This window comes from Astyanax mexicanus, chromosome 14, assembly GCF_023375975.1.
Source record: "Astyanax mexicanus isolate ESR-SI-001 chromosome 14, AstMex3_surface, whole genome shotgun sequence".
Taxonomy (NCBI): domain Eukaryota; kingdom Metazoa; phylum Chordata; class Actinopteri; order Characiformes; family Acestrorhamphidae; genus Astyanax; species Astyanax mexicanus.
Window position 1 is genome coordinate 45470500 of NC_064421.1, and position 27649 is coordinate 45498148.

At 36.6% G+C, this 27649-nt stretch overlaps 2 protein-coding genes and 1 long non-coding RNA gene across 5 annotated transcripts in view; 2 read left to right on the top strand and 1 right to left on the bottom strand.

Moving 5' to 3' along the window:
- Positions 1 to 14578, top strand: part of strn3 (striatin, calmodulin binding protein 3) — a 28883-nt gene extending 14305 nt beyond the window's left edge. The window contains exons 2-16 of one of the 2 annotated variants that reach the window (XM_022672614.2): positions 433 to 536; positions 665 to 738; positions 849 to 927; positions 3060 to 3236; positions 3340 to 3484; positions 4471 to 4612; positions 6413 to 6549; positions 8677 to 8852; positions 9000 to 9047; positions 9192 to 9313; positions 10123 to 10290; positions 10692 to 10832; positions 11008 to 11115; positions 11895 to 11981; positions 12782 to 14578. In XM_022672614.2, the coding sequence (XP_022528335.2) occupies positions 433 to 536; positions 665 to 738; positions 849 to 927; positions 3060 to 3236; positions 3340 to 3484; positions 4471 to 4612; positions 6413 to 6549; positions 8677 to 8852; positions 9000 to 9047; positions 9192 to 9313; positions 10123 to 10290; positions 10692 to 10832; positions 11008 to 11115; positions 11895 to 11981; positions 12782 to 12951 (1878 nt within the window). In that variant the 3' untranslated portion in view covers positions 12952 to 14578. Of the gene's footprint in view, positions 1 to 432; positions 537 to 664; positions 739 to 845; positions 928 to 3059; positions 3237 to 3339; positions 3485 to 4470; positions 4613 to 6412; positions 6550 to 8676; positions 8853 to 8999; positions 9048 to 9191; positions 9314 to 10122; positions 10291 to 10691; positions 10833 to 11007; positions 11116 to 11894; positions 11982 to 12781 lie in introns of both variants that reach the window. The other variant, XM_022672612.2, reaches the window with a different exon arrangement.
- Positions 14579 to 16758: 2180 nt separating this feature from the next.
- On the bottom strand, positions 16759 to 27511 carry coch (coagulation factor C homolog, cochlin (Limulus polyphemus)). Its single transcript, XM_007257912.4, has 12 exons — positions 27386 to 27511; positions 26869 to 26917; positions 26676 to 26720; positions 25374 to 25530; positions 24679 to 24812; positions 21961 to 22026; positions 21769 to 21822; positions 21511 to 21658; positions 21306 to 21409; positions 20274 to 20500; positions 18797 to 19313; positions 16759 to 18086 (listed from the first exon to the last, which is right to left on the bottom strand). The coding sequence occupies exons 2-12, from the start codon at positions 26915 to 26917 to the stop codon at positions 17914 to 17916; spliced, it is 1674 nt and encodes a 557-aa protein (XP_007257974.1). The 5' UTR covers positions 27386 to 27511; the 3' UTR covers positions 16759 to 17913.
- Positions 23566 to 25490, top strand: LOC111193171 (uncharacterized). 2 transcript variants are annotated; one of them, XR_007424252.1, is made up of 3 exons: positions 23566 to 23718; positions 24660 to 24834; positions 25350 to 25434. It is a non-coding gene; the product is annotated as an uncharacterized LOC111193171 (long non-coding RNA). The 2 variants fall into 2 exon arrangements; XR_002650302.2 differs by having other exon boundaries at positions 23598 to 23718; positions 25402 to 25490.
- Positions 27512 to 27649: the final 138 nt, after the last annotated feature.

Here is a 27649-nt window from a genome sequence, read left to right on the forward strand (position 1 = left end):
ATTTGCAAAAAACATGAACCTGAACATGAACATGAAAGTGCCCTGCTTGAGGGAGGGGGCTACTGAACGCATATGTCCGCAGTGTCCAAAATAATAAATTAGCTAGCTATTATCAGCGACCTTACTGAAGATTAGGGATTACCTGTTCAGCAGAAAAAAAACCCAGCTTGCCTGTTTCCGTGTGCTGTGATCTATACCTGGCAACATGGAGTGTGGATATGGGACTTGGGGGATGGCGGTGGGCAGATTTCTGAAGCTAAAACCAACACAGAATATTACAGCATTCAGCATCTCTGAATTACATGAAAACAAAATGTGACTATATACATGTGTTCCAATGTGACGTCCTAGCCTCAAGCTAACACACTGTCTACACAGGTCCTGACTATTTATTAATCTTTCATTTATTCTTTTATTTTTTCTGTCTTGCAGGCTCGGATAGCATTCCTCCAAGGAGAGAGAAAGGGTCAAGAAAATTTAAAAAACGACCTCGTTAGAAGAATAAAAATGTTAGAATATGCATTAAAACAAGAAAGGTAGTGTTTTTTATATTACACATTTTAAATTTATAATTTTACAAATCATTTACAAAAAAGGTTATAGGTAAAAAGTATAGGTACATGGTTGCTATGTGTGTTTAAACTGAAGTTTTTATTCTTTGCAGAGCAAAATACCATAAATTAAAATATGGCACAGAACTAAATCAAGGTGAAGTGAAAATGCCCAGCTTTGAATCAGGTAAGTGAATTCTTGGCATAAATGTTAGTGTTATAATGTATATATCGTGATATAAGGTACAAGCTGTGTAATGGGTTTACAGTAACATTGACAAATGTTTATTCTAGAAGATACCAAAGAAACAGAGGTGCCCGCTGTACCACAGAACAGTCAACTAACCTGGAAACAAGGACGGCAACTCCTAAGACAGTGAGTTTTCTTTTAAAATAAAAAAAAAACAAAAAAGTATGTTAATGATGTTCCACTATTTTTACTCGGATCTCAGATGTTTACATTAAAGCCGGTCAAGTTGAAGCAAATTGTGCTAAATAATCTCAAATTAAATATTGTTGTAATTTAGCGTAGTGTTTAGTGTATTTTAGTAAAGTGTGCTGGAGTAACAGAAGCTAGACGACTGACAAATGACAGGTTTCTCTAGTTGTTTAAAGAAAAAAGACTGACAATGTTGTTATTGTTGAGTTTGATTACATTGTCTTTAAATATGGATTAAATCTCATTACTAAATCTCACTTTTGGTAGTAATGATTTTGACCACTAATATAGCATTTTGATTTGCCTCTCTTGCATTCATTTTGTATGTAGTTTTAATTATTATTATTAATTATTATGTTTGTTTTTTGTTTAATATTCTGATTGGGTCAAAAATGTGTATATATATATATATATATATATATATATATATATATATATATATATATATATATATATATATATATATATATATATATAGATATAGAGACAGAGAGACAGAGAGAGAGAGAGAGAGACAGAGATAGAGATAGAGAGAGAGAGAGAGAGAGAGAGAGAGAGAGAGAGAGAGAGAGAGAGAGAGAGAGAGAGAGAGAGAGAGAGAGAGAGAGAGAGAGAGAGAGAGAGAGAGAGAGAGAGAGAGAGAGAGAGAGAGAGAGAGAGAGAGAGAGAGAGAGAGAGAGAGAGAGAGAGAGAGAGAGAGAGAGAGACAGACAGACAGACAGACAGACAGACAGACAGACAGACAGACAGACAGACAGACAGACAGACAGACAGACAGACAGACAGACAGACAGGCAGGCAGGCAGGCAGGCAGGCAGGCAGGCAGGCAGGCAGGCAGGCAGGCAGGCAGACAGACAGACAGACAGACAGACAGACAGACAGACAGAGATGTTTGTATACAATCACAGCATTGCAGTTTTTGACTAGAGATGCACCGATGTAAGAATTCTGGGCCAATGCTGAAATCCGATATTACACTTAAACATATCTGCTGATGCCAATGTCTGTGCCGATATAAAATGTATAACTTACAGAGAGTCTACAGTTTATTACTTTAAAACTAATAAAAATGAGAACTAAAAACTAGCTTAAGACATTGCTTTTTAAAGTAGCTTATCCAGTGTTGTCTATTTATGTAGTAGCACAACCAGCATCGCTTGGTTCTTTTACGACATACAATAAATATATCACCTAGTATCTGTTTAACATATGGGCCAAATTAGCCGATTCTGCTGATTCTTAAAAAAAAGTGAATAAATACATTTAAAAAGAAAGCAATTATTGTCAGATTCCTGTATAATTTTACAATAATGTCATTGTGCATCTCTCATTTTGACTTTTTATATGTTTTGGTAGGCTCTATTCTGGCTGCTTTCTAGCATCTCTAAATAATATAAAGTTCTCTTTTAGTGAGGTAGCATTAATGAATGTTGCTTTATACAGCTCCTGTATTTTTTGCAGGTGTGTAAATATTAGTTTATGCAGAGTAGAGCTGGGCAATATTATATCGTATACAATATATCGTGACACAGAAATATCATGATATTAAAAATCCATATCGTGATAATAGGGCTGTTCTGTATTAAAAGTAGTCTATTATTTGCTGTGAAGCTTTAGGTGTATTTATTGTATAATTGTTTTAGTTTGCAGTTTATATGCATGCACTAAATATTCTGCAATATTATTTGCTGCATTATATAATTTTATGCTATATTATTTATTTTGTCACATTATGATTACTCTGTTATACTATTATAATATATTCCTGAAATTAATGAATTATTTTAGTTTTCCTATATCGCCAATATATCGTTATCGCAAAAATACCCTGAAATATCGTGATATTATTTTAGAGCCATATCACCCACCCCTAATGCAGAGTGGTAAAACTAGTTTGCTACAGGTCAGGTTCTGTTGACTAACAGTGCATACTGTGCATTGTCTTTGTGACTGAACCATGATCCCCCTACTGTTATTGTTTGGTTGAAATACATGTACCATTACACTCTTGTATGGAAGTCTTTTTTATTTACATTAATATAAATGAATAACTGTTTTCTGTCTGTTAGATATCTTCAAGAAGTAGGTTACACAGACACAATATTGGACGTTCGGTCGCAACGAGTGCGATCCTTACTAGGGCTGTCTAGCTCAGAGCAGAACGGCTCAGTGGAAACCAAGAACCTGGAGCAGATCCTTAATGGAGGAGAGTCTCCTGCCAAAAGGAAGGGACAAGATATGAAAAGGTACAAATCAGCTTCACAAACACCTCAGACTTAAATTAAATTAACTAGTGTTATGAAGGTTTGCATATGTTTGATTTATTAATTTCACATGCTTTTCTTGCAGGAATCCAGGAGACGTCCTGGAGACATTTAATTTCTTAGAAAATGCTGATGATAGTGATGAAGAGGAGGAGGATGAAGAGGGGGACTTGATGGAAGACCTTTCAAACAGGACTGATAAACAAAGAATAAAGAAACATAAAATTAAGGTGAGCAAAAACAGAGGACCTATATATACATTTACATACATTTCAGTGTGCATAGTGTCCACAATGATCTCGTTGTAGAATTAAATACACTAAATAGACTTAATACAAGCTTTTTTAGGCCTTTTTTATTATCAATTTTTTGTTTGTAGTTTCTGAATTGTTTTATGCCCCTAAAATTAAAATCACCATTTTTAAGGGTAGTTTTGCAATAACGACATCCCTATGATATGAAAAAAACACTAAAAAAATATTTATTTAATTTTTAACAATATGCTACTGCAACAAAATACATTTTTATTTTTTATATTATAGGTTTTAATATAGGAGTTTAAAGTTTTTTCAATAGAACCAAAATATTGTAAACCTCTATAAACCAACTATAACTTACCAATATTGATAAAAAAAATGAAATAACAATAATATTGTAGCAAAATAAATAAAGTGACATAATGTACAATATAAATAATATAATGTACCAGAATTTAAACCACAGCACTAAAGTTCAGAATATTTAGGGCATGCAAACAAACTGCAAATATATACTATATATAGTATAACTAAATGACAAAACAAATACAAAAACAGGCAGTTTTTTAACCAGAATACTTACTAATGTAACATTTATTGTTGTAATATATTTATTGTCGTTACAAAAGCTCTAACAATATTGTGTATAATACAGTATTGCACACCCCTAGTTAACTGAGGGTGCTTTAGTTTTCTTTTTCTTAACTTACACCTACATTTTGAGCCTGTATAATTTTTCTGTTTTTGTACTCATTCAAATAAAATAAAATTTAGTCTTTATTGTGTTAAAAACAGCGTTTTAACTTTTGGAATACAGTTCATCTCTGCAGACATTTTGATTAGGAGGTTTCTACCTTTTATATGCTACTTATATATAACGTTTTCGGCTGTTAATGTGTCAGATATAACAAAACCATTTAATGATGATCCTAAAAAGCTTTTGGTCATTGTTCTCTCAGGTGGGAAATGAAGGTTTGGCATCAGATCTCCCAGATGATCCAGACACAGAAGAAGTGCTGAAGGAGTTTGATTTCCTGGTGAATGCAGAAGACGGTGAGGGTGCAGGAGAGGCTCGGAGTTCAGGAGACGGCACAGAGTGGGGTAAATGCATTAGCTTTCTCCTAACCACATTTTAATGCTCTCCACTACCCTACCTACTACCCCAGAACCTGTACAGACCTGAATGTAAAGGGCTTTTATGTGTTTATTCTGGGTTACACCTTCACACTCTCAGCAGAATAGTCATTTACTGCTACAGTGTTCTTCTGAACCTTCTCTACTGGCTTTTCACAGCTTTGTGTACCAGTCTGGCTGACTGGATCCAGCTTGGTTTAGCTCTGGTAGCTTCTGTTTAGCTAAAAAAAAAAATATGAGCCTGAATGGAGTACTGAATGGTGGAGGGTCTCTGTTGTAGAAGCTTCTTGCTCATTGACCTACAGATGGTCTTGTCTCTTCCCATTCAAATAGCTTACTGGTGCTAGTTTTTTTTTATTTTTGTAGCTGGATTCAGGTGGTCTAATAGAAGCCAGTATTTAATGAATGGATGAATTAATGAAGTTACACTTAGATAGGGCCTTTCTAGAAACCCAAAGACACTTTAAAATCACATTTTTACAAACAACCGTTCATGTTACTCATCCACACACCAGTGAGAAGCAGCAGCCAATAATGCACAGCGTACTCTCAACCAGAAACAACCACCGTCCACCTGGAGGACTGCATCGGGCACTACAGCCTTTTACCCAGCACAGAGTTCCAGTCCATATCTGGGCACACAGTCATACATACATTTACACACACATATACGCCAGATCAATTTAGAATATTCAATTTTTCTTTTTAAAGTATCCAATTTACCTGATCTCACCAGCTTGGTGATCATAGTTGTGCTGGTCATACTGGTTACTATGACCAGTTCGTCAATTTTATATTCAGGCAGGATGCATTTATTGTCCAATCATATTTCACCCTTTGGCCAATAGCGTTTTTATATTAAGTTCCAGCACAAAGCTTGAATATCTTACTGTGTTATAGGGCTGGGCGATATGGCTCTAAAATAATATCACGATATTTCAGGGTATTTTTGTGATAACGATATACTTGCCGATATAGGACAACTAAAATAATTAATTCATTTCAGGAATATAGTATAACAGTATAACAATATAATCATAATGTGGCAAAATAAATAATATAGCATAAAATAATATAATGCAGCAAATAATAGTGCAGAATATTTAGTGCATGCATATAAACTGCAAACTAAAACAATTATACAATAAATACACCTAAAGCTTCACAGTAAATAATAGACTACTTTTAAGACAGAACATCTCTATTATCACGCTATTGACTTTTAATATTATGATATTTCTGTGTCACGATATATTGTATACGATATAATATTGCCCACCCCTACAGTGTTATTGGATAAAATAATATATTTTTTATGATGTAGATTGTTTTTACTAGCTTATTATATTTTATATAATTTCTGGTTTTAAATAAAGAATAAAAATGTTTTACATTTTAACAGAGGTTTTTACAGTAGTGTGTATTATATGTGTTTAATGGTTAGCAGTGGCTTATTTGTATAGAACACCTTGTACAGTCCTAAGAAAATTACAGAAAGTCATAGTGGCTGGGTTACAGAAGAGAGAGAAGAAAATATAAGTGTTTCATGTGCACAGATTTAAATTTGAAAATGTGAAAGTCTTTCATAGTAAGCATGAATGTATTTAGATCAGCCATTGTGTAAATGACACAAAGTATTTAATATTGTTTATAAGTTATAAGTTTACTTAAGGTTTGCTGGTGATGTCTTGATTTTTGAGTGTGAAAAAGGCTTTTTAGGGAGATATTGTACACTAAATGTTTATCTCTTTTTCTCTGATTTTTTAGCTGAGCCACTGCCATTTCCATCCGGAGGGGGAAAGTCCTTTATCATGGGCTCGGATGATGTGCTGGACAGTGTGCTGGGCCTGGGAGACCTCGCTGACCTGACTGTGTCAAACGATGAGGCTGATTACAGCTACGATGTAAGTGGGCCAGTGTTTCTTGTGTCAAACACATTTGCAGTGTTTCCTTTAAAACGAAAATTAGTCAAGACCACCTATAGTATCAGTCACTCACTTTTCTGTTCATGAATACAGAGGAGTGTTTCAGTGTTTTTCTGCAAGATCCGCATCCAGGGTGAGGGAGGGTCAGGATCAGCTGGATAGACACAGAGACAGGGTCTTAAAAGGACTGAAATTCAATTGTTTTTTTTTTTTTATTTTAAAATATTTTTAAATACATATCTTAAATCGCTTTCAAATGCCAAAGACATTAATACAGTTCTGGCTTCATTTTGCAAATTGTGTTAGTTAGCAGGCTAGCTTATTGATTTACATTTTGCAACATAAGAACAGTTGCAGTTCTCTTCTGTTTATTTTTCTGTTTTTTTTTTTATCAATGTGAGACAATGGAGGCAAATGTGACTTTCCCAATATCTCCCTATTCAAACTGTAGCATCCAGAGATTGCAAATAGATGATAAAGAAATGTTAAGTTACTGTATTTTTGCAGAAAAAACCTTTAATTTTCCCAAAAATCATAAGTGTTATAAATGTTAAAAATGCAGCGATATACAGGAATTTCAGTGAAGTTTCTCCAGCACTGAGGCTGGAGCAGTATTTGTTGTAGCTGCTAACCACGCTAAGTGCTAGATCTTTTGCCGTACAGAGGCAAGAATATCAGACTGTAGCCTGCTGCTAACTCCAGCTAGCACTGCTAAAGAAAATTTGTTTTTTTTTTTTATTATTATTAGTTTTGTTTGCTTAGTTAAAATAGTGTTGCTAGTGTTGAATACTGTGCCTTATAATACAGTGCACCTTGTCTATTAAAATAGACCAGAAAGAAGAGGTAAATTGTTAGTGCGCCTTTTAATACTGTGCACCTTATAGTATGAGAAATACAGTACAATCACACACCAGAGGCCTGTCAGACCAGAGACTCTAGGATAAGAAAAATATCTAATATATTTAATTTCATTAAATCATTAAGAAAAAAAGGCAGTCACTTATGATCCATGAGTGCAATTTAAAATTCTGCCTCAGGGTGGAGCTCTAACTTCATATGTGACTTTGCCCACAGTAAGGACAGTAGTGCTGGCAAGGCAGCCCAAAGCAGCCCATCATGCAAAAACTCTGGTCTAGTCAATTAAAGTATTGACATTAATTACTCAGTAGTATAGAGAGCGTCGATACTAGGGTTTAAAATACTTCTGTAGAAGTTGAAGTATCGACTCAAGCTTTTTACTCTTTAAGTAAAAGTGTAAAAGTACTGCTTTCAAAACTACTTAAAGTATAAACGTAATGTAAGGGGAAAAATGGCATTAAGAACAAAATCTTAGAGTCCTATGTTGCACAATAATGGCTATAGTGTTTTATTAAAATGTAAAATGTTAATGTTGATTAATGTCGAATGCACTAGGCTGAAAAAGACGAGAAGCTGGAATGAAAATAAGCTGAAATTAAATAGTAAGAGTAGAGTAACAAGGCTATTTTTGTAACATAAGGAGTAGAAAGTTCAGATAATTGTGTGAAAATGTAAGGAGTAGAAGTAAGTACTCAAGTAAATATAGATAACCCACATTTTTTTTTACTTAAGTAAAATAACAATGTAATGTTACTTTGTGTTACATATCACCTTTAAAAACTGTTCCAACAAAGTCCTAGCTCCAAAATCAGTTTGTGTTATATTTTTATGCCACATATGTTCTAGCGTTCTGATAATATGAAACGATACATTTCTGTATATGTGAAGGATTACCTTTTATTATGAATCATTTTGTTTCGTTGTCCGTACGAATGTTACCCTAGATTCTGCAGCAAAATGGAAGCAGCTAATAAAGGAAAACATGCAGTGAGGCAGGAGAACACTCCTGACTCATTTAGTCTGACTAATTCTGGGACACACGATAACTGCTGGCCCAGAAATGACTTTCCTTCGAGTGTCACACTCTGGATGGGTTTCTAAGGCTGGGTCTGTTGCAGCACACTGGTGCCCTCCGGGTCACTTGACCTACAGTCACTTGACCTCCAATTTCCAGCTTTCATTTCACAGTTGTTAAAATGCCCTCCCACCTCTCCACCCCTCTCTAACTACCCCACCTTCTATTTTTAGCTGCCGGCCAATAAGGACGCGTTCAGGAAGACATGGAATGCGAAGTATACCCTGCGCAGCCACTTTGATGGAGTGCGTGCCTTGGCCTTCCATCCTGTAGAGCCAGTGCTGGTCACGGTCTCGGAGGACCACACCCTGAAGTTGTGGAACCTGCAGAAGACAGTTCCTGCCAAAAAGCAAGTAGCAATAGATTCAGTGATGTTGAATAGAGTGATTTATAATAGTGCTGCGTTATAAATGATGCTTATGATGATGATTGTTAATAAGATTACATAAAAAAAAAATGAAAATGTGCTAAAGTAGTCCTTCCTTTTGCTTTGTAGAAGTGCCTCATTTGATGTGGAGCCCATCTACACTTTCAGAGCACACGTGTAAGTGCTTTATTTATTTATTTATTTTACTTTATTACCTCATTATATCAAAATTGTTCCCTTGCTTCCATGCATTTCTGCTCCTTGATAACAATTTTGCAGCTCAACTATTAATTAATGTGGTGATGTATTTGTTTTTAATAGTGGGCCCGTGCTTTCACTGGCTGTCACTGCAAGTGGAGAGCAGTGTTTTAGCGGCGGCATTGACTCAACAATACAGTGGTGGAACATCCCCAGCTCTAATGTAGACCCTTATGACACTTACGGTAAGAAAATGCTGGTGTTTCTCATATCAGATTTATTTTTTAAGTGCAATATTGATGTAAGTAATGAGTATTTGGAGAGTGACTTATCCATCCATCGTCCACCGCTTATCTAAAGTCGGCTCTTAGAGGTAGCAGTTCTAGCAAGGAGCCCCAAACTTCCCTGTCCCAGGCTACATCTTCCAACTCTAACTGGGGGATGACGAGGTGTTCGCATGCCAAAGTACAGATATTATCTCTCCACCTGGTCCTAGATCTGCCCCATCGTCTCCTCCCAGCTGGATGTGCCAGGAACACCTCCTTAGGGAGACACCCTGGTGGCATCCTCATCAGATGCCAGTGGCAGTGGCTTAGTTTAGCTTAAATTTGCTTTCGTACACCTCAACAATAGTTTTTGAATCAATCAAGATGGTATTAGAGTGACTACGTAGACTACGGTGTATGTTTTACGCAGAAATATAAATTGGCCCGAAGACCGGACAAAGTATAAGGGTACACCATTAGCCCTTAGCATTGCTAGACAGGTAAGTTTGCTAAAGCTATCACCAATGGCTGAATACAAACGCGTTGATTCAATCCTAATTATAAACAGAAATATAAGGAATCTAATCTAATATAATCCCATTTTCTCCCCAATTTACAAGTCCAATTACCCAGCCCACTTATTAGGACTCCCCCCCCACCCCCAACCCCCATCACTAGTACCAGCAGGGGAAAAACTAGCACATGCCTCCTCCGATACATGCGAAAATACTTGCGGAAGCAATGTGTATTAAAACGTCAGTACATTTATTGAGTGATGTCGTTCTCAGATCCCAGTGTTTTGGCTGGCTCGTTACTGGGGCACACTGATGCAGTTTGGGGACTGGCCTACAGTGGAATCAAAAACCGACTGTTGTCCTGCTCTGCTGATGGAACGGTCAAGTTGTGGGACCCTCAGGAGAAAATGCCCTGCCTGTGCACATTTAATTCTGAGAGAGGTGAGAAGTGACTGTGTTTGTTTGTCTTTTTCTTGTCATTGTCATTTTCGCCCATCATTAAATTGCAGTCCAGTATATATATATAACTCCTCAAAAGAAGCCTGCTCAGCATTGGAAACTCCTTTTGTTATGAACACTCTGCTTAATGTTTGCTGCAACAGCCATAAGCTGTATGATTTAGATTAATAAACTCATCATGATTAAAAAGTAGTTGCCCCCAGAATTAATAAAACAGGAATAGAAATTTGAGGTAGTCTACAGACTGTTGTGGAGTGACTCAGAATAGCAGAGGTAATTTTCAGCGACACATCTTTTTGCCTTAATATAAGAAAACCAGGGTAGTAATTTTTAACTTGTGTGTGTTGGGTCTAATTTATGTGATGTTTGTTTCTATTCTGCAGAACATGGTATTCCCACAGCAGTAGATTTTAATGGTTGTGATCCAGCGTACATGGTGGCCTCTTTCAACACAGGGTCTGCCGTGATCTACGATCTGGAGACCTCTCAATCTGTAGTGGAGTTCTCGGCACAGAAAGACAGCAGTAAGAGCTCTCTCTTCATACACTAAATGTCATGCCAGTGTTTTTTTTTTTTTACAACAGCCATTGCAGTTGAAATTAACCAGTAATATTTCACTATAGTATGATAATTGCTGAAGATTGCTGTGGGTTAATTATGATCAATAAATATGAAACTTTGTCTTCTGTTTGCTTGCAGGTCTTCCAGCTGGGAATCACATTAATAAAGTAGTTAGTCATCCAACCCTGCCGGTCACAATCACAGCTCATGAGGACAGACACATCAAATTCTTTGACAATAAATCAGGTAAAATATGTCTTAAACAACATGCAGGGGATGCTGGGTGCAGCAGCATTAGCATTAGCAAATAACCGCTAGCGGGAAGTAAATGCTGTTCGACAGCACGACACTGAGGAACCCGGAGTGTTCCAGTAAGCCAGCAATTAGCGGTTAATGCTAATACTGCTTCAGCAAGCTACAGTCTGATATACTCACCTCTGAAGGACAAAAGAGCTAGCGCTTAGCTTGGTTAGACAGAGCTATACTGAGGGAACCCTGGTAAAACAGGGCGATATTAACTAGCAGTTCGACCCACGTAGCTTGTTTTAACATGGTAAACGCACAGGCTACAGTCCGACATACTCACCTCTGAACAGCAAAAGAGCTAGCGCTGTGGTTAGCAGCTAATGCTAATGCTGCTCCAGCAGTGCTAGCCGGGATTAGCAACAGGCTACTGGCCAATAATACCTCTGAATGTCGAAAGAGCTAGCACTTAGCGTGATTAGCGGCTAATGCTAATACTGCTGAAGAACTAAACTGAAACTCCTGTATAACTCTGTGAATTTATTGCTCCTTACAACCTGACTGGTAAAATTCATACACAATGTGCACCAGATTAAAAGGCAAACTAAACATTTTTGGCGCCTTATAGTGCAAAAATAAACCAGAACTAGTAGAACATTTTGTGAATGTTGCAGCAGTCCTATATTTTGTTTAGTTGTACATTTGATTAAAGTACTAAACAATGTTTTTGGCTGTTAATAAAACAAGCTTTTTTTATAATTTAATTTAATTTGTTCCTTTAGGTAAAGTTATCCATGCAATGGTAGCTCATTTGGATGCTGTTACCAGTCTGGCGGTGGATCCCAATGGCATCTACCTGATGTCAGGAAGTAAGTACTTGTGTCATTGTTTACCTGACTAGCTTATCAACAACATGTGTTAGCTTATTAGCAGTTCAGGGTAAACTAATAGGTCAAGTGTAATCTCACTGTGGCCAGAATCAGGTAACCGTTCAAACTAATTATGCCTGAGAAGCTAAAGATGTTCAGGTTGTGTTAAGTTTATTACTGCATTAATTTGTTGCCTGCAGATGTAATACTGGTCAAACGTTTAAGAATACCCATATTTTTTAGTAGCCAATCAGTGCACAAATAATCCACCAGGAGGCAGTAAGTGCACATCTGATCTGAATTATTTGTAATAATTGTCATTATTTAGATATTAGTTAAGATTTATTTAGTGCTTTTTGACCTGAATTATGGTCCAGTGATGGAACAATAAAAGAATGCACATTTATGTCTATAAAATCTATATTAAAATAAATCCAAATTACCATAAAGTTTTATTTTTAAACATGAAAGGTGTTCTAAATCACAAAGCCAGGATTAAAGTAAAATAAATGACAGTAGATATATATATATATATATATATATATATATATATATATATATATATATATATATAAAATGGGAAATGAGAACAGTGTGATCTATTTTTTTTTTTTTTTTCCTAAAAACAGTAATAAAAAAAATAAAAAAGGGTAGTACCCTGATGTGATAATTAGGGGTGGGTTGTATGGCAAGACATAAAAAAAATATTGCCGATATTATTGTGTAAGATACAATACGGCACAAACCTAATTATATCTATAATAAATATAAAATATAATCATTATCATTGTCTCTCCCAGGTCACGATTGTTCCATTCGGCTGTGGAATCTGGACAGTAAGACGTGCGTACAGGAAGTCACGGCTCACAGAAAGAAGTCGGATGAGTCCATATATGACGTTGCCTTCCACCCGTCTAAGGCGTACATAGGGAGCGCCGGGGCGGACGCCCTGGCCAAAGTGTTTGTATAGAACTCCCCTCCTCGTGAACGCTGGAGAGAACTCGCCCTCACAATCAGACAGTAAGAGAGAGATGCGACTGGTTCACTGCCTTGTCTAACAAGAGTAGCATTTCTTACACTACATTGACGCGGCCTCCGCCAGCCCCCTCGCCACCGAACGCACACGAGGCCGCCCCAGGTGCCAAGCGCTAGAGTGCTAGACTGGCAAAGCGACGCCCGAGTGGAGTGCCCGCTTAGTTTTAATCCTCTCTTTTTCATCCAAACTTAAAAAAAAAAAAAAAAACGGAACAAAAATGTTTAACTGTACTTTACTGTAAGTCAGAGCTGGAGTTACACTAGTGTTTGTCTTCTTTTGAATGGGTTTGAAATACGAGCTGATGGCGTGTGATAAGGTTCTGTAGGTGTGTTAAACCACAGAGTGGTTATAACATGCTTGTGAACACCCCACCGGCGACCACGACAGGTGGACGAGCTGCACCAGAGGAGGAACCTATAACCCCCTGCACGGCACAGAGCCACGAGCTGACTTTGGTCTCACAAGTTGCCCTCTTTGACGTTAATGTAGCGTTATTTAAAAAGGAAAAACAGACTTAAAAAAAAAAAAAAAACAGTTCAGTTCAATCAACTTCATACTTTAGCATTAGATTCTTGGCATTTTGTGTAAAAAAAAAAACAAACAAACAAAAAAAAACAAAGTATAGTTTTTATAATCCTTTTTATATAAATCGAGACTGTTGTAACAGCGCTGAAGTCATTTTTAAATATATAAAAAAGGAAAAAAGGGAGTGTGAAGATCAAGCCCTCCACATGGATCGACTCATCACCTGCCCGACTCATCACAGCTGACTCGCTGCATCACTGGAAGCCCTGGATGAGCTCCGCCCTTAGGAATGCTACTGTCTGACGTCGCTGTAACGTTGTTTTATCGCATCATACTAAACGATAGTAGAAGCACAGTCTGTTTGGCCTTGAGAGCTCTTTATAGGTTATCAACGAATAAACTGCAGCATCCTATCACTATGTGATGTTTCTGTACATCTTACTGTAACTGAGTTTATTTATCACAGGTTAGGCAACTGAACACTATTGGCTTATTTATTTCACTGTTTCGGGGTAGTCTTAGCCTCTCGTGTGAAACGTGCACCCCAAGGATTATCGTAAGATTGTGCTCGTAAGTGAACGGAACAGCGGTTTAGAACTTGCACAAACAGAAATGTTTTAAAAGTTTTTCTTTTAAAAGATCTACTCTCATCCCAGCCTGAAACTGAGGTTAAAATTTACCAAAAGTTTTGGCAGAATAGTGCTTAGAGAAGCACTCCCCCCCCCCCCCCCACCACCCAACCCCTTTCCTTTATTCCATTTTTATAAGTTAAGGGATCTCTGGATGTGGATAGATAGTTTGATGAATCACAGAATCAATCTGAGAAGATTCTGTCCCCACATTATCCTGTAAAACCATTTTATTTTCAAGCGTACAATTTATGGTGTAACTAAAGACCTTTTGTTTGTGTAATGCATGATTAATACATCAAAGTATTTTTTCTAGTCTTCCCATAAAAGGAAAAAAAAAAACCTTCTGATCAGTTTGGAATTTTGATGAGTTTTGTAAGTTTTTTTTTTTTTTTTTTTTTTTTTTTGATTTACAAACTATGGATTTGCAGATTAAAAAAAAATTGTACCACATAGCAAAGTACAACTGTTGAAAAGTAATGTATATAAAATGTCTATAATAAATATTAAATGGTGTACCTGTATATGCAACCCGTCCCAGGTTTTGCTGATTTGCACACTCTGCACAATTAGAAATGAGTTACAGTTCGTTATTCTGAACAATAAAGTCCTGTTTTAATAGTTTGATGTTTTAAAAGTATCTGATGATGAAATGCGGCAGGTTTGTTCTCATCACACATTTTTTTTGCTGTTGGAAGTACAGTAAAATCTTCACAAACAATACCATTTATTTCAGCCAACTTTTGGAAAAATTTTACCATTCTATGCTTTCTATGTTTTTGATTCTAGTATTAAATTGTTCTATTGACTTGAATGTTTCGAGCACTATTGTACTACCAGTGTATGTATTACATAGATACAGCTCTGGGAAAAATTAAGAGACCGCTTCAGTTTCTGAATCATTTTCTCTGATTTTGCTATTTATAGGTTTACATAAACATACTTCAAAAAGCATACAGAGATGGATGGAAACAAAGCGCTGGGGATTTCTGAAGTAAAACTTATTGAACACCTGTGGAGAGATTTTAAGGTTAGTTGGGAGAAGGCACACTTCAAATACGAGAGAACTGGAGCAGGTTGCTAGAGAAGAGTGGTCCACAATTCCAGTTGAGAGGTGTAAGAAGCTTGTGCATGGTTATAGGAAGTGATATTTTTCCAAAAGTTGGGCAACCAAATTTTAGGTTGAGGGTCCCAATAATTGTTCCGGACCAGAAGAGAAAGGAAGCAGAACACCCCCCCACACACACACCCCCACATACAGACAGCTTCCTTTTGCGTCCACAGTTAATCCTGTTGGATGTGGTTGGTCCTTCTTGGTGGTATGCTGACATTACCCTGGATACCGTGGCTCTTGATACATCACAAAGACTTGCTGTCTTGGTCACAGATGCTCCAGCAAGACGTGCACCAACAATTTGTCCTCTTTTGAACTCTGGTATGTCACTCATAATGCTGTGTGCATTGCAGTATTTAGAGCAGAACTGTGCTCTTACCCTGCTAATTGAAGTTTCACACTCTGCTCTTACTGGTGCAATAATGTGCAATTAATGAAGATTGAACACCAGGCTGCTCCAATTTAGCCATGCAACCTCCCACACTAAAATGAGACAGGTGTTTTAGTTTCATTGTCCAACCCCTGTATATATATATATATACGTATATATATATATATATATATATATATATATATACGTATATATATATATATATATATGTATATATATATATATATATATATATACATATATATATATATATATAAAGAATTTATCACATGTTCTAAATTTATTGAAAGAAGTTTTAATATCTGGGTTAGAGACAATATCTAAGTATTGATGTTTAAAGGGTTTTGAGGATTCAAAAATGATTGTGCTATGTATTTTTTCATATACAGCACTGGAAAAATAAGAGAGCTCTTAAAAATTAAATTAAATTGAAAACCTCTGGAATATAATCAAGAGGAAGATGGATGATCACAAGCCATCAAACCACCAAGCTGAACGGCTTGTATTTTTGCACCAGGAGTAAAGCAGCATAAAGTTATCCAAAAGCAGTGTGTAAGACTGGTGGAGGAGAACATGATGCCAAGATGCATGAAAAAAACTGTGATTAAAAACCAACCAGGGTTATTCCACCAAATATTGATTTCTGATCTTCATAAAACTTTGTGAATATGAACTTGTTGTTTTCTTTGCATTATTTGAGGTCTGAAAGCTCTGCATCTTTTTTTGTTATTTCAGCCATTTCTCATTTTCTGTAAATAAATGCTCTAAATGACTATTTTTATTTGGGATTTGGGAGAAATGTTGTCTGTAGTTTATAGAATAAAACAACTATTTTCATTTTACTCAAACTTATATCTACAAATAGCTAAATCAGAGAAACTGATTCAGGAACTGATGCGCTTCATTCTTAAGCTATTTATATATAATATTTATTAATATATAATATTTATTTTAATCCGTACACGTACTGTGCACAGTATCATTTGGTAGTGGACACTGGCTGCTGCTCCAGCAGCTTTTCAAGCAGTGGGATCCTGTTTTTTTTATTTATTTTTTTTATTAACCAACAACTGATCATCGTGTAAAAATACCTTGTCCTTTATTTAGAAGAAAGTAATAAATTAAACAGAAATGTACAATCACTCTATAGCCCCCCCTTCAGTTTGCAAGGCCGTGAAGCATGCATATAGATGAGTATACAGGAAACACTTGATAAGTACAATGAAGTACAATTTATGCAAAAAAAAAAAAGACAAAGAAAAATGATGTATACGTGTGTGATGAAAGCAGTTTTAGTGCTAATAGTTTCAGATGTGATCCTCAAAAACCTTAAATCAACACACACACACACAAACATGTACTGTGACTGAAACATTCCCAAACATACAATATGTGACGTTAACATTAACATAGAGTGAAGTGATGTAATTATAGAAGAGGCTGTGTGCATGTACTACAGTGTTTTTGCATAGTTTTGGTCCCCAAGTACAGAGCATGTGATCTAGCTTAATACAGATGTAATACAGATGTAATACAGATGTTAAAACGTGGTTTTGGTGAAGCTTTGGTTAAAAGTGTTCTTTCTGGGTCTCTGCTCTACATACATTTGGTGCGCACAAGAAGTTACTCAGCTTTCTCAGCTTCTCTCTCTCTGTTTTGGTTTTAGTCCTTTGCAAACATCTCTTGTGCACCCCCATTGATCACTACGAAATCAAAATGAAATCTTTATTAACTGTTAATTCTCACCATTCAGATCTATCAGCGCTTACAGTGAAATGATACGGATCGTATTCATTCTGGACCTCAACCTCGGAAAAGAAACAAACGAATACAGTAAGATTTATATTTCCTAGAATACAAGGACAAGGCTGTATCTCTCAAGTAATGACATTTTCCACCGCGAAGGAGGGTCGAGTTTGATATAGCGTTATACATTCTTAGATTAAGCTGTAACACCCTTTAGATTGAGCACATCTCTAAAGCACACATAATCATGCAGACTTTTTTGTGTTTTTTTTTCTCAGACAACGAACAATATGACGAAAGGGCTGTTCCCTGCATAGAGAATACTTCTAAATTTAAAAGAAAAACACTACAATTTTACTCTAGTATGTGTAGAAATAGTCAGATTTCTTTCTTTCTTGTTTACTTGCTTACTTGCTTCTTTTTCTTTCTCCCACCTGCCTTAAACCTTTCTGAATTCTTCTCCCTCCCTAAGCAAACACATTTTTTTGTTTTTAATTGAACTCGGTGAAGTCCCTGCAGATCCCCCGTACAATCGGCTGCTCGAACTGCTCGAGGCCGGTGAACTCCCGGGTGAAGAAGGTGTGAGTGTCTTTGGGTTCGGATGCCATGGCCCTCAAGTCCTCCATCGGTGCCCAGGCCACGCCCACAGTGAACACTGTAATGCCTGTGATGAGCAAGATTGACAGGTTGCAATCGCATTGTGTTAGATTTATCTAAAGAAGTGATATCTAAAGAATACTTTAATAAATAAAAATAAAACTATTCTTAGTAGAGATCAAGATATAAAGCTAAGCCTTAAGTTATACCCATTTTCATCGCTTCATAAAATAAAAAATAAAAAACACTATCGATTACCATCTAGCCACAGAGCAGAGGAGTGCACAGACGTGTAATACTTTGTCTACTGCACGTCTATTTTTGTGCTTCCAGACTTAATGCTTTCCAATGTATCATCATATGATGCACATCCCAATAATGTGACTTAATAATGGAGCACAAGAGAGATTAGCCTGAAGAGATTTTATTTATTTACAATTTTTAGCCAATTACCATCCCTAAATGTATTCATTTTCAATTCCATTGCTAGCCAGGTCTCCCCCAATTGTACACAATGGAACTAAAACCATAAAACGAAGGCCAATACGGTCCATCTTTAAGACAAATGAACAAACCTTTTCCCATGCTGCAAACACATCATCATCATCGTTGGACACGTCAACATATTTAGAGGAGAACTCTGACTGCCAATTATTTTGTGATCTAACAAATGCCTCTTGCAAATGCGTTTGCTGGAGTGAGGCCATTGAGGTTCTCCTGGCCTTTTTTTGAAAGACAAAATCCAACAAATCCAACTTTACTCTTACTGTTACTCACCCGCCCTTTGAGCAGCTATAGCAGGTCCTCTGACATCATCATAAGACTGGCCATCCGTCACAATAATGAGGTACTTCTTGCCCATGCCCATGGAGCGAGGCACGTAGAGATTCTCCACAGCGTAGGTGATGGCATCGCCAGTGGCCGTGCCTCCGCTCATGTACGGGATGTTCTGGATGGCCCTCAAGGCGTCGTCTTTTGTGGTGTGCTCGTTGAAGCCGAACTCCAGCCTCTGGTCATAAGTGAACTGGATGGCTCCGACTCGTGACCCAATATCGGAGATGTCAAAGTTGCGGGCAATGGAGCTAATGAGGCTGAGCACCAGTCGGAAGTTTGTGTCGCCAACGCTGCTGGAACCATCGATCAGGAAGCCCAGGTTGACGGAGTTATAGCACGTTTTGCTGCAGAGCAGCTGATCGATGGAGCACAGCTTCTGAGCCAGCGGCTTTACAAACTTGTTGGTGCTGAACCAGCTGGGCATGGTCATGGTGAAGAAACCATTGTCTTTGCAGACAGCCTGGAAGACACATACATGGCAGTCAGTGACTACTTCCAGCCCAATTACCCAACCCACTCATTAGGACTCCTCCACTTGTGATGCCCCAACACACCAGGAGGGTGAAGACTAGCATATGCCTCCTCCGATACATGTGCAGCCAGCCAACGCTTCTTTGTTGCCAACTCCTCAGTAAAGAAAGTAGCTATTGGCTGTCCTAAAAGTCGCTAAAAGTCACTAAATAATGTCATCGCCTAATTTGCATAATATGTTTTTAAGCTGTAAAGGATTAACGTTGTGGGAGAGAAAAAAGTGAGTAAAAAAACACCCTTAATATGTTAAAAATGTTACAAATGAACTCTGAACAAATGAACAACTTCTGTTGCTTTTTAAATAGGCAGTCACTTCTCAAAAGCACTTAATTTTTACGTAAATTACATAAATACGTTTTTTGCCTTGTTGTTAAATGTTAGCCAGAACTGTTATTCTAAGCTTTTTTTGTTTCATTTTTGTTTTTTGTTTTATTTTAATTTTTTAAAGTTTTCTTTATTTACAAACCTATTATAGAATAATTGATCAATGATGAGCTGGCTAGCTAGATGTTTAGCTTTTTACAAAGAGGCATCTCAGAGTCTACAAAAGTCTCCAATAACACCACAAAAACTCGCTAGATTTGTCGCTAGTCGCTAAAGAAATATAGCGACAAAGTCACTAATTTGGCAACACTGGTCGAGTAGGATCACAGCACACTCGAAGGAAAGTGCAGCAACTTGGCTCCGATACATCAGCTCACAGATGCCCTGTGCTGCAGGCATCACCCTTTAGTAATGTGGGGAGAGAGCGCCATCTACCCACCTGGAGGTAATTTTTTCCAGGGCCAATTTTGCTCCCTCTGAGCACCGGCACCTTCTCAAAAAAACATAAAACCCTTCTGTATCTCACTTTTCTAAATTTCTAAAACATCTCTCCTTAGAAACTTACTTTCTTTGTGTAGTCCTGATCCCTCACCAAGCCCATCTCCTCAGGGATAGGTTTGGCCACGGACACCACAAACACATTGATACCAGACTCTCTCGCCATTACTGCTGCATCCTCCAGGTTATCAGATGGCCATCCATCTACAAAGGCCACAATTACCCGCGGGTGTCCTCTCCGCACGCCATACTCAGGGTTGAAAAAGTTCCTCACTGTGTGTAATATGGCTTTGCCTGTGTAGAGAGAAAGTAAGAAGAGTTAGTAGTTAGTAGGAACACGACAAAAGCTAGAAAGAAACCTCTGAGTTTACCCTTTTAAAAGAAAAGTGCATTTAAAAATATATTTTTAAATATATACTTAACGTTGAAAAGTATATACTTTTAGCATTCAAATGAATACATATTTAAATCCATACCAAATGTTAAAAATAATACTATTTTGGAACAACCCATGGCAACTTAAGTATATTCCAATTGTAATTAAGCTATATTTAAATACAACATTAAAGCATTAGGTTGTGCTTTTGAGTGCTTTTTTCATATATCTTCTTTAAACTTGAGTAGATTTAAATATGTGTGTGGTTTTTAAGCATGATTTTTAATACACTTGAAGTATTATATTGTAAATGTACTACTTTGCGTACTAAATCACCTTAATGCTACTGGGGGGGGGGGGGGGGGGAACTACACTGAAGTGCACTTTAAGTACATTAAATGTGTATTTTCATTGAGTATATTAAATAGAAAAATGCCCTTTTAGAATTTTATATTGAGCAATTAAACATACTATTAAGGATGTTACGTATACTTCCTTTTCACCAGTGTAATGAAAGTTTCAATCTAAATCAAGTTATATGTAACATAATTCTAATTAGAGCCATATGGGGATTTGTGGGCAAATGGCAACAACTCCCTACGCCCTAATCTGATAATTGTCTAATTGACAAATTTTCTGCTAGATAACAATGTAATTTCCAAACTCATAGTGCATCCCTGACACCTGGTCATGTGCATGCTCATGCATTGAGTTGAACTGTACCTGTATTGGTGTTGCCCCCTATGTAAGATGTATCTTTCAGGCCAAAAATCACATCTTTAGGCATGCTGTAGTTGCCTAGGTAGAATTCAATCCGTGGCGTCTCACTGTAAAAAAGTAAAGAACAAAATTATTAAATAAAATATTACAAATGTTGTTTGTGGGACTGGATGAAATGACTACAGAAAAGACTATATATACAATATACCTAGCTTGCACCACCCCCACTCGTGGTCCATCTGGTCCCACTTTTAGCATTGCTGCTAGTCGGCCAATGAAGTTCTTCTGCAGGTTAAAGCGTCGCTGCCCGATGTTGTAACTGCTGTCCAGCAGCAGCGCAACGTCCACCTGGCAGCCTGGAATAAGAGTAAAGTTACCTCCTAAAGAAGACTAAAGGACATAAAGCACAAAAAAATAGTCATTTGGAACTGAATTGAGAATTATAGCTCATAGTAATAAAACATACTTCGATTCTCTGCTGCTGGAGGTTTCTTTGGGGCCTTTTTGACAGTTTTCTTCACTGTAAGCAAGTATGAATACTGTTTCAAATCCATGTAAACAGAATATGTGGGGGTTTTGAACAATATCAAACCACAATTGTGGCCATCACTCATACTACTAATTATAAAAAAATTATCCGGCATCTTGGTTAAATTACCTGTTCCAGGTGCTGGGAGTGTAGAGGTGGTTTGGCCAGATACTTCCATAGGGGAGCTGATAGATCCTGGGGGAAAAGAATAAGCAATTTTTAGATTAATAAGCATTTTTAAATGAATTCAGCTCTTAATATGCTGCAGAAAGCCACACTGCACATCAAGTGGTGAAGCTGGTTGAGGCGAGATAAAAAAAAAAAAGTTCAGGTGATGTTAAGTTGAATAAAGGAGGTGTTGGACTGTGCTGGGAAATGTGTGAAGAAGAAAAATGCAACCTCTACAGGAGGCCTGTCTGTGAAATGACGAATGTGGAAAAACAGCTAGATCATTTTAGGAAAAGTTTTTTTTTTTCATTGGATTTTTGGAGTGCATGAGTGATCATTATATTGAAAAACTGAAAAGACTTTAGCAACACTAATTTACGCTAAAGTATTTTATGGTAGCACAAGTTTTTTTAGATATTTTATTTGGCAAACAATCTGTTCGGGATGATGGAAATATCATATTTACGAGGGGAGTGTACATGGAAACCACCACAAACTTATATTTTACTCGTACATTTTTAATCAAGCCCTGACTTTCCAAGATGGGGCATGTCAATAAAAAAACTTACACCTATAATTAATAAAATTCTCAAAGATTATATACTAAATATAATCTGGTGTCACAGTCGTTCATTCCTCTTCCAGTAAAAACTGTTTGTGTGACCACCCATATGTGTTTTGCCTTCAAATCTTGCCAAGTAGGCAGGTAGCATTTGTTAGCTAGGTAACAAAGAAACACCTGCATAGCCTTGTGAACGTTTTACCCTCTTTTTAATGTCTCATTGAACTCAATACTGAATGTTTATCATCCAATTAGCTGTAAATCATTATTAGAGTTTATAACACACATTGTACCACAGATAATTCCGACCCTGCAATTTGATTTGCTGAGAGGCGTTCTATGAGTGCCATTATCAGCTGGTAATGCACTGTAACCGAAGCTCTCCCTGTATTACTCCGCCACATACAGGTAACCTAGCAATGATGCAGAGCTTACAAGCTGAACAGCGCAGCTACAAACAGAGCAGCAACATTATCAAAATGAATTACGATTTTAGTATTATAAACAAAAATGAAATTAATCAGCTTTTACAACGTTTTTATGGATTCGTCAGAAATGTGAAGGGAGAGTTACGTAGCATAAGCAGCTTCGTTGGGTTAAGAGCTGTAGTTTTAGCAGTGCGCCATTGAATTAAACTGTTTTAACTCGCTGAGTTTTTATAACCAAACAGATTGTATTTTCTCGTCCTCTTTAACTCACAACAACTGCATAACAGTCAATATTGCTAATATTACACGTTATAGCAGTGTATTATTGTGATTATATCACAGAACAAAACTCTGTTCTGATTACACATAAGAAAAAATAAGTTTACTTAGCTACCAAATGCTCATAACTCTTGGTTAGTTTGTTTTGTTAGAAGTAATTTTAAATATATTTTATTTAGGTTAGCATTACATAATATATATCTTATATAACGTCATATATTGTATGTAGTACTTAATGCTAAATCTCTCTTATAGTTTTTTTTTTAAACATATATTAAAACTTTTTTTTCTTTCTTTAAAACCATTGGTTCAAAATCAACCAATCAAAATCATCTTAGTTGCTGGGCAGATATTCTACAGCTCAGCCAATCACAATAGCCTATTTGTCTTCGACTGTTTTATAGTAATACCCGCTGAAACACGAAAAAGTACCGTAGCTACGGAATCCAGGTAGGAGGAAAATTGATAAAATAACGCTGAAATGTCGTATTTAAAAGTTGAATGAATATTACCACTATGAACTCGTTTTTACCAGCTGGTTTTCAATAAGCCCGCTTTACGAGTCAATACTAACCGCTGAATTAACAGCAGCTGCGGTCTATTATTATTAACGTTAACCCTTTCAGACCCTGCTTCCATTACAATGTACATAATGTATTTTCTTTGTTTTAAATGTTTTGTCATTACACATAACACGATTTGAGAGCTGTTTTCCATCAGAAAAGACCAAAAAACAACCATTTATACACCAATTAAACAGTAACTTGGCCCCTCCTACTGCAAAAACACTGGAAAAACAGTAGTACTAGAGCCACTGAGGCAAAGTAACAGCTCATTTTTAATAATTTAATGTGATTTAGAACAATATTTAATCATCTTTTTTGCTGTTTATGGGTGTTTTATAAAATAAAAAGGTCAATATAAAATATATATAAAAAACATTCATATTTTAGTTAATTGAATTTATTTGCTGTATAGTTAGATTGTATAGTAGCATAATAGAGTCTTCTTTTCTGTACATTACAAAAAAAAACAGAATAATAATAAAAAAAAATTAACACGGGAGATAATTCAGGTCTGAAATGTTAATTGTTTTACCTTTACATTTAAAAAAACAAATGATTATGATACCGATACATCTACTGTATAAAAATGAAGCTTACCTAGCTTAACTAATGCTCATACTTCTCGTAAGTTTGTTTTGTTTGCAGTAATTGTAAATATATTTAATGTAGGTTAGTGCAATTTTATTTTATTTTATTTATTTATTTATTTTTTTAAATCTAGCATAAAATAAACTAAACAAAGTCGAGTGTACAGGGTTTTTTATGCATTTTTACCCACTTTTAAAGTGTTTAAACCACATTTCTTATATTATGTTTTCTACACAGGCAGAATGTGGACACCTACTGGCCACTGTGAAAGATGCACTCCACCGAGACAGAGCTTGGGACTGGATGCCATGTGCGTAAGAGCTGAGGTAGTTGGACCTGCCCGCGACTCTCTGGATCTCCAGCGGACCTCCAGACACGTCGATGATCCCTCTGCAGAGTGGAGAGATGGCAGGTTAGTGTTAAACTTTAGGTTTAATGCATTCCACCTGTAGTGCTTACTTACCTCTAGCAGTTAGATTAGAGAGAGTGTGTGAGTGTGTCTCAGTGTGTTTCAGCAGCATTTTGGAAAGAGGTGAATAATCCAGCTAAGAGTGTTATAAAAACCCAGGCACTGTGTACAAATTCCTGGTATGGCTATTTACTTGGACCTGGATTAGCCACTTTTAATCACTTTACATAATTCTGATTATTTCCACTGTAATTTCCACCATACTACTTTTTAGTTCAAGTTCAAGTTGAAGTAGTTTTTTTGTCAATACTGCATATGTTCATGACATACAGAGGATTAAAATTACGTTATTCTCCTTCCCAAAAATTACAGCAAGTACAGAAAATAAGATTATAAATATAAAAAGAATGGGAGGCACTATATGTACAATACAGCAGGGATACAGATAGAAATACAAAAGACAATAGTGCAATAGAGCAAAATGTTAGAATCATTAGCATTGGCTGTTCAATTTACAGAAAAATGTAAAGTTTTATCTGTACCTGTGCACTCCTGCACCGCACACGCTAGAAACAGAGGCGTAGACCCCTGAGCCGAACACAGAGAGCTTCCACAGGGTGCAGTTCGCCGGACACAGCACCACCTGGGTGGAGTCGGGCAGGTCCGCCGCACGGATCCCGCATGAGATCGGCACTGGGACTGAGGGAGCAGCACACAGCACATCACAACACATCACAACATCAGCAGGAGGATGAGGAAATACACTATAATTACATTACAGTTTATAAGTGTCATTAAAAATAAGAATATGTGTTTTTTTTTTATACAGTACATTTGCCAATGTTAAATCAGTACTTTAATAATTATTTGAATTATTAAAGTACTCCAATGAACGTCGCCTCGCTTTGCCAAACACTCACACAAAGCAATCCAGACTGTTCTCATACAGAGTTCCCCAATGGTGGAACAAACTACCTTCCACTACCAGATCAGGAGAATCTCTCACTATCTTTAATAAACTCCTGAAGACTGAGCTCTTCAAAGAGCACTTACTCTCCTAACACCTCTAACAAACTAACTAATTCTAACCTCATCTCCTTCTTCCTCTTCTCTACTCCTCTATCCCATTATTTCCCTCTGACCTCCTTAAGGCCCTATCTATAGATGCTTTATTTTTAACTTCTATTATTTTTGTACTTAACCTCTTCTATTATTTGCACTTCAATATTGTAAGTCGCTTTGGACAAAAGCGTCTGCCAAATGTAATGTAATGTAATGTAATGTAATTTAAAAATGACAGTAGGTGTGTTGATTTAACACTGTAAATTTTGCAGTGTATCATTAATATTAATTTTATGGCTCTACTAGAATTTTGTATTTCAACAATATGATGAAAAAAAATTACAGAAGAAAAAAACGCTACTTTCATTACTTTCATAACTTTCATTGGATGCCAATGTAAAAGGCAGATTTTGATTTTAAGTAATTATGGATTTGGATTTATATTGATTTAACAAATTAAAACAACTGACTTTAAAAATTATGCAAACATAGAGATAACTATGTATATATGTATTAGAAAATACATAGTAAATAGTAGTATATAGAATATGAACAGATATTATTTATTTAATTGAAATAATTGTATGCATTTTAATAAATTAGAATGACAAAGTATATTTAAAACATAAATAAATATATTTAATATAAATTTAATATTATATATTTCTTTAAAAAAATGTGTGGTAATTCCACTGTTATTTTTCTCTCTTGTCTATTTTTATTCCACTTTATAAAAAAAAAAAAACTAAAATAATAAACAAATAAAAAACATAAAGACAAACCACTTAATTCAGATCCATAACTGCTGCCGGTCAGATACAGAATGCCTGTGTCAAGAGATAAAATTTATATATCAGTAAACAAACAGGATAGTCAATATGTTTAAAAAAAATCAAAAATTCTGTTCATTGTTTTAATTCATAATGAAGCAAAGGTGCATAAAGCACGGGGTCACACTAGTGACCCTCATCCTACCTAACACGTGAAGAGCCGTGATCTGCACTGACATGGTTAATGAAGACATCTGCAGAGACACACAGCAGGACATTCATCACGCTAGAGTAGTCTTACAGCTCAGAGAGCCGTCAAACAGAGACGTCTCCGCTCTGCCAGCTGCGTATCACCTAAATCTGACTAATCATCATACAGTCATTCATTACAGAGCAGCAGTGTTGCTTTTGGTCGGAAAGGCATGTTCATTCTTCACAAGTACTGGTTTAAATTTACTTTTAATGTTCGTATTCAGACGGCAATGAAATCAGATAACACAGGAATCAAAACCTAATCTCCAGACACATCCATCACAAGCAGCTCCTCTGAAACTGCATACTTCTGTTAATCCCCCCTGATAGAGGGGGGGGGGGGGGGAAGAGAGAGAAAGTGAGTGAGTGAGTGAGAAACAGATACAGAAAGAGAGATGGAGAGAGACAATATTAAAATGGACAGAACAGGTAAACCAATCAGAATTAAATCAGAATTAAAGTCGTCTTACAGGTAAGATAACGGACAGTGTTTCCTCAGGCTTCCAGCTTCAGAAGCTTTACTCAGAGGACAAAAAGTAAATCCTTTGCGGGTGATAGTCCAGGGATGTCTGAAAACCGAGGCTGGTGCAGGTCCTTTAAATAAGGGCCCTGGAAAGCGTCGCTGATTCTCCTGGTGACGTCACGAGAGGCGGCCTTTCCAGCTTCATCTTCTTGGGAAGGGCTGCAGAACAGTGTAAGACTCATCTGTCCTGTCCAGAGCTTCTGAGCGACAG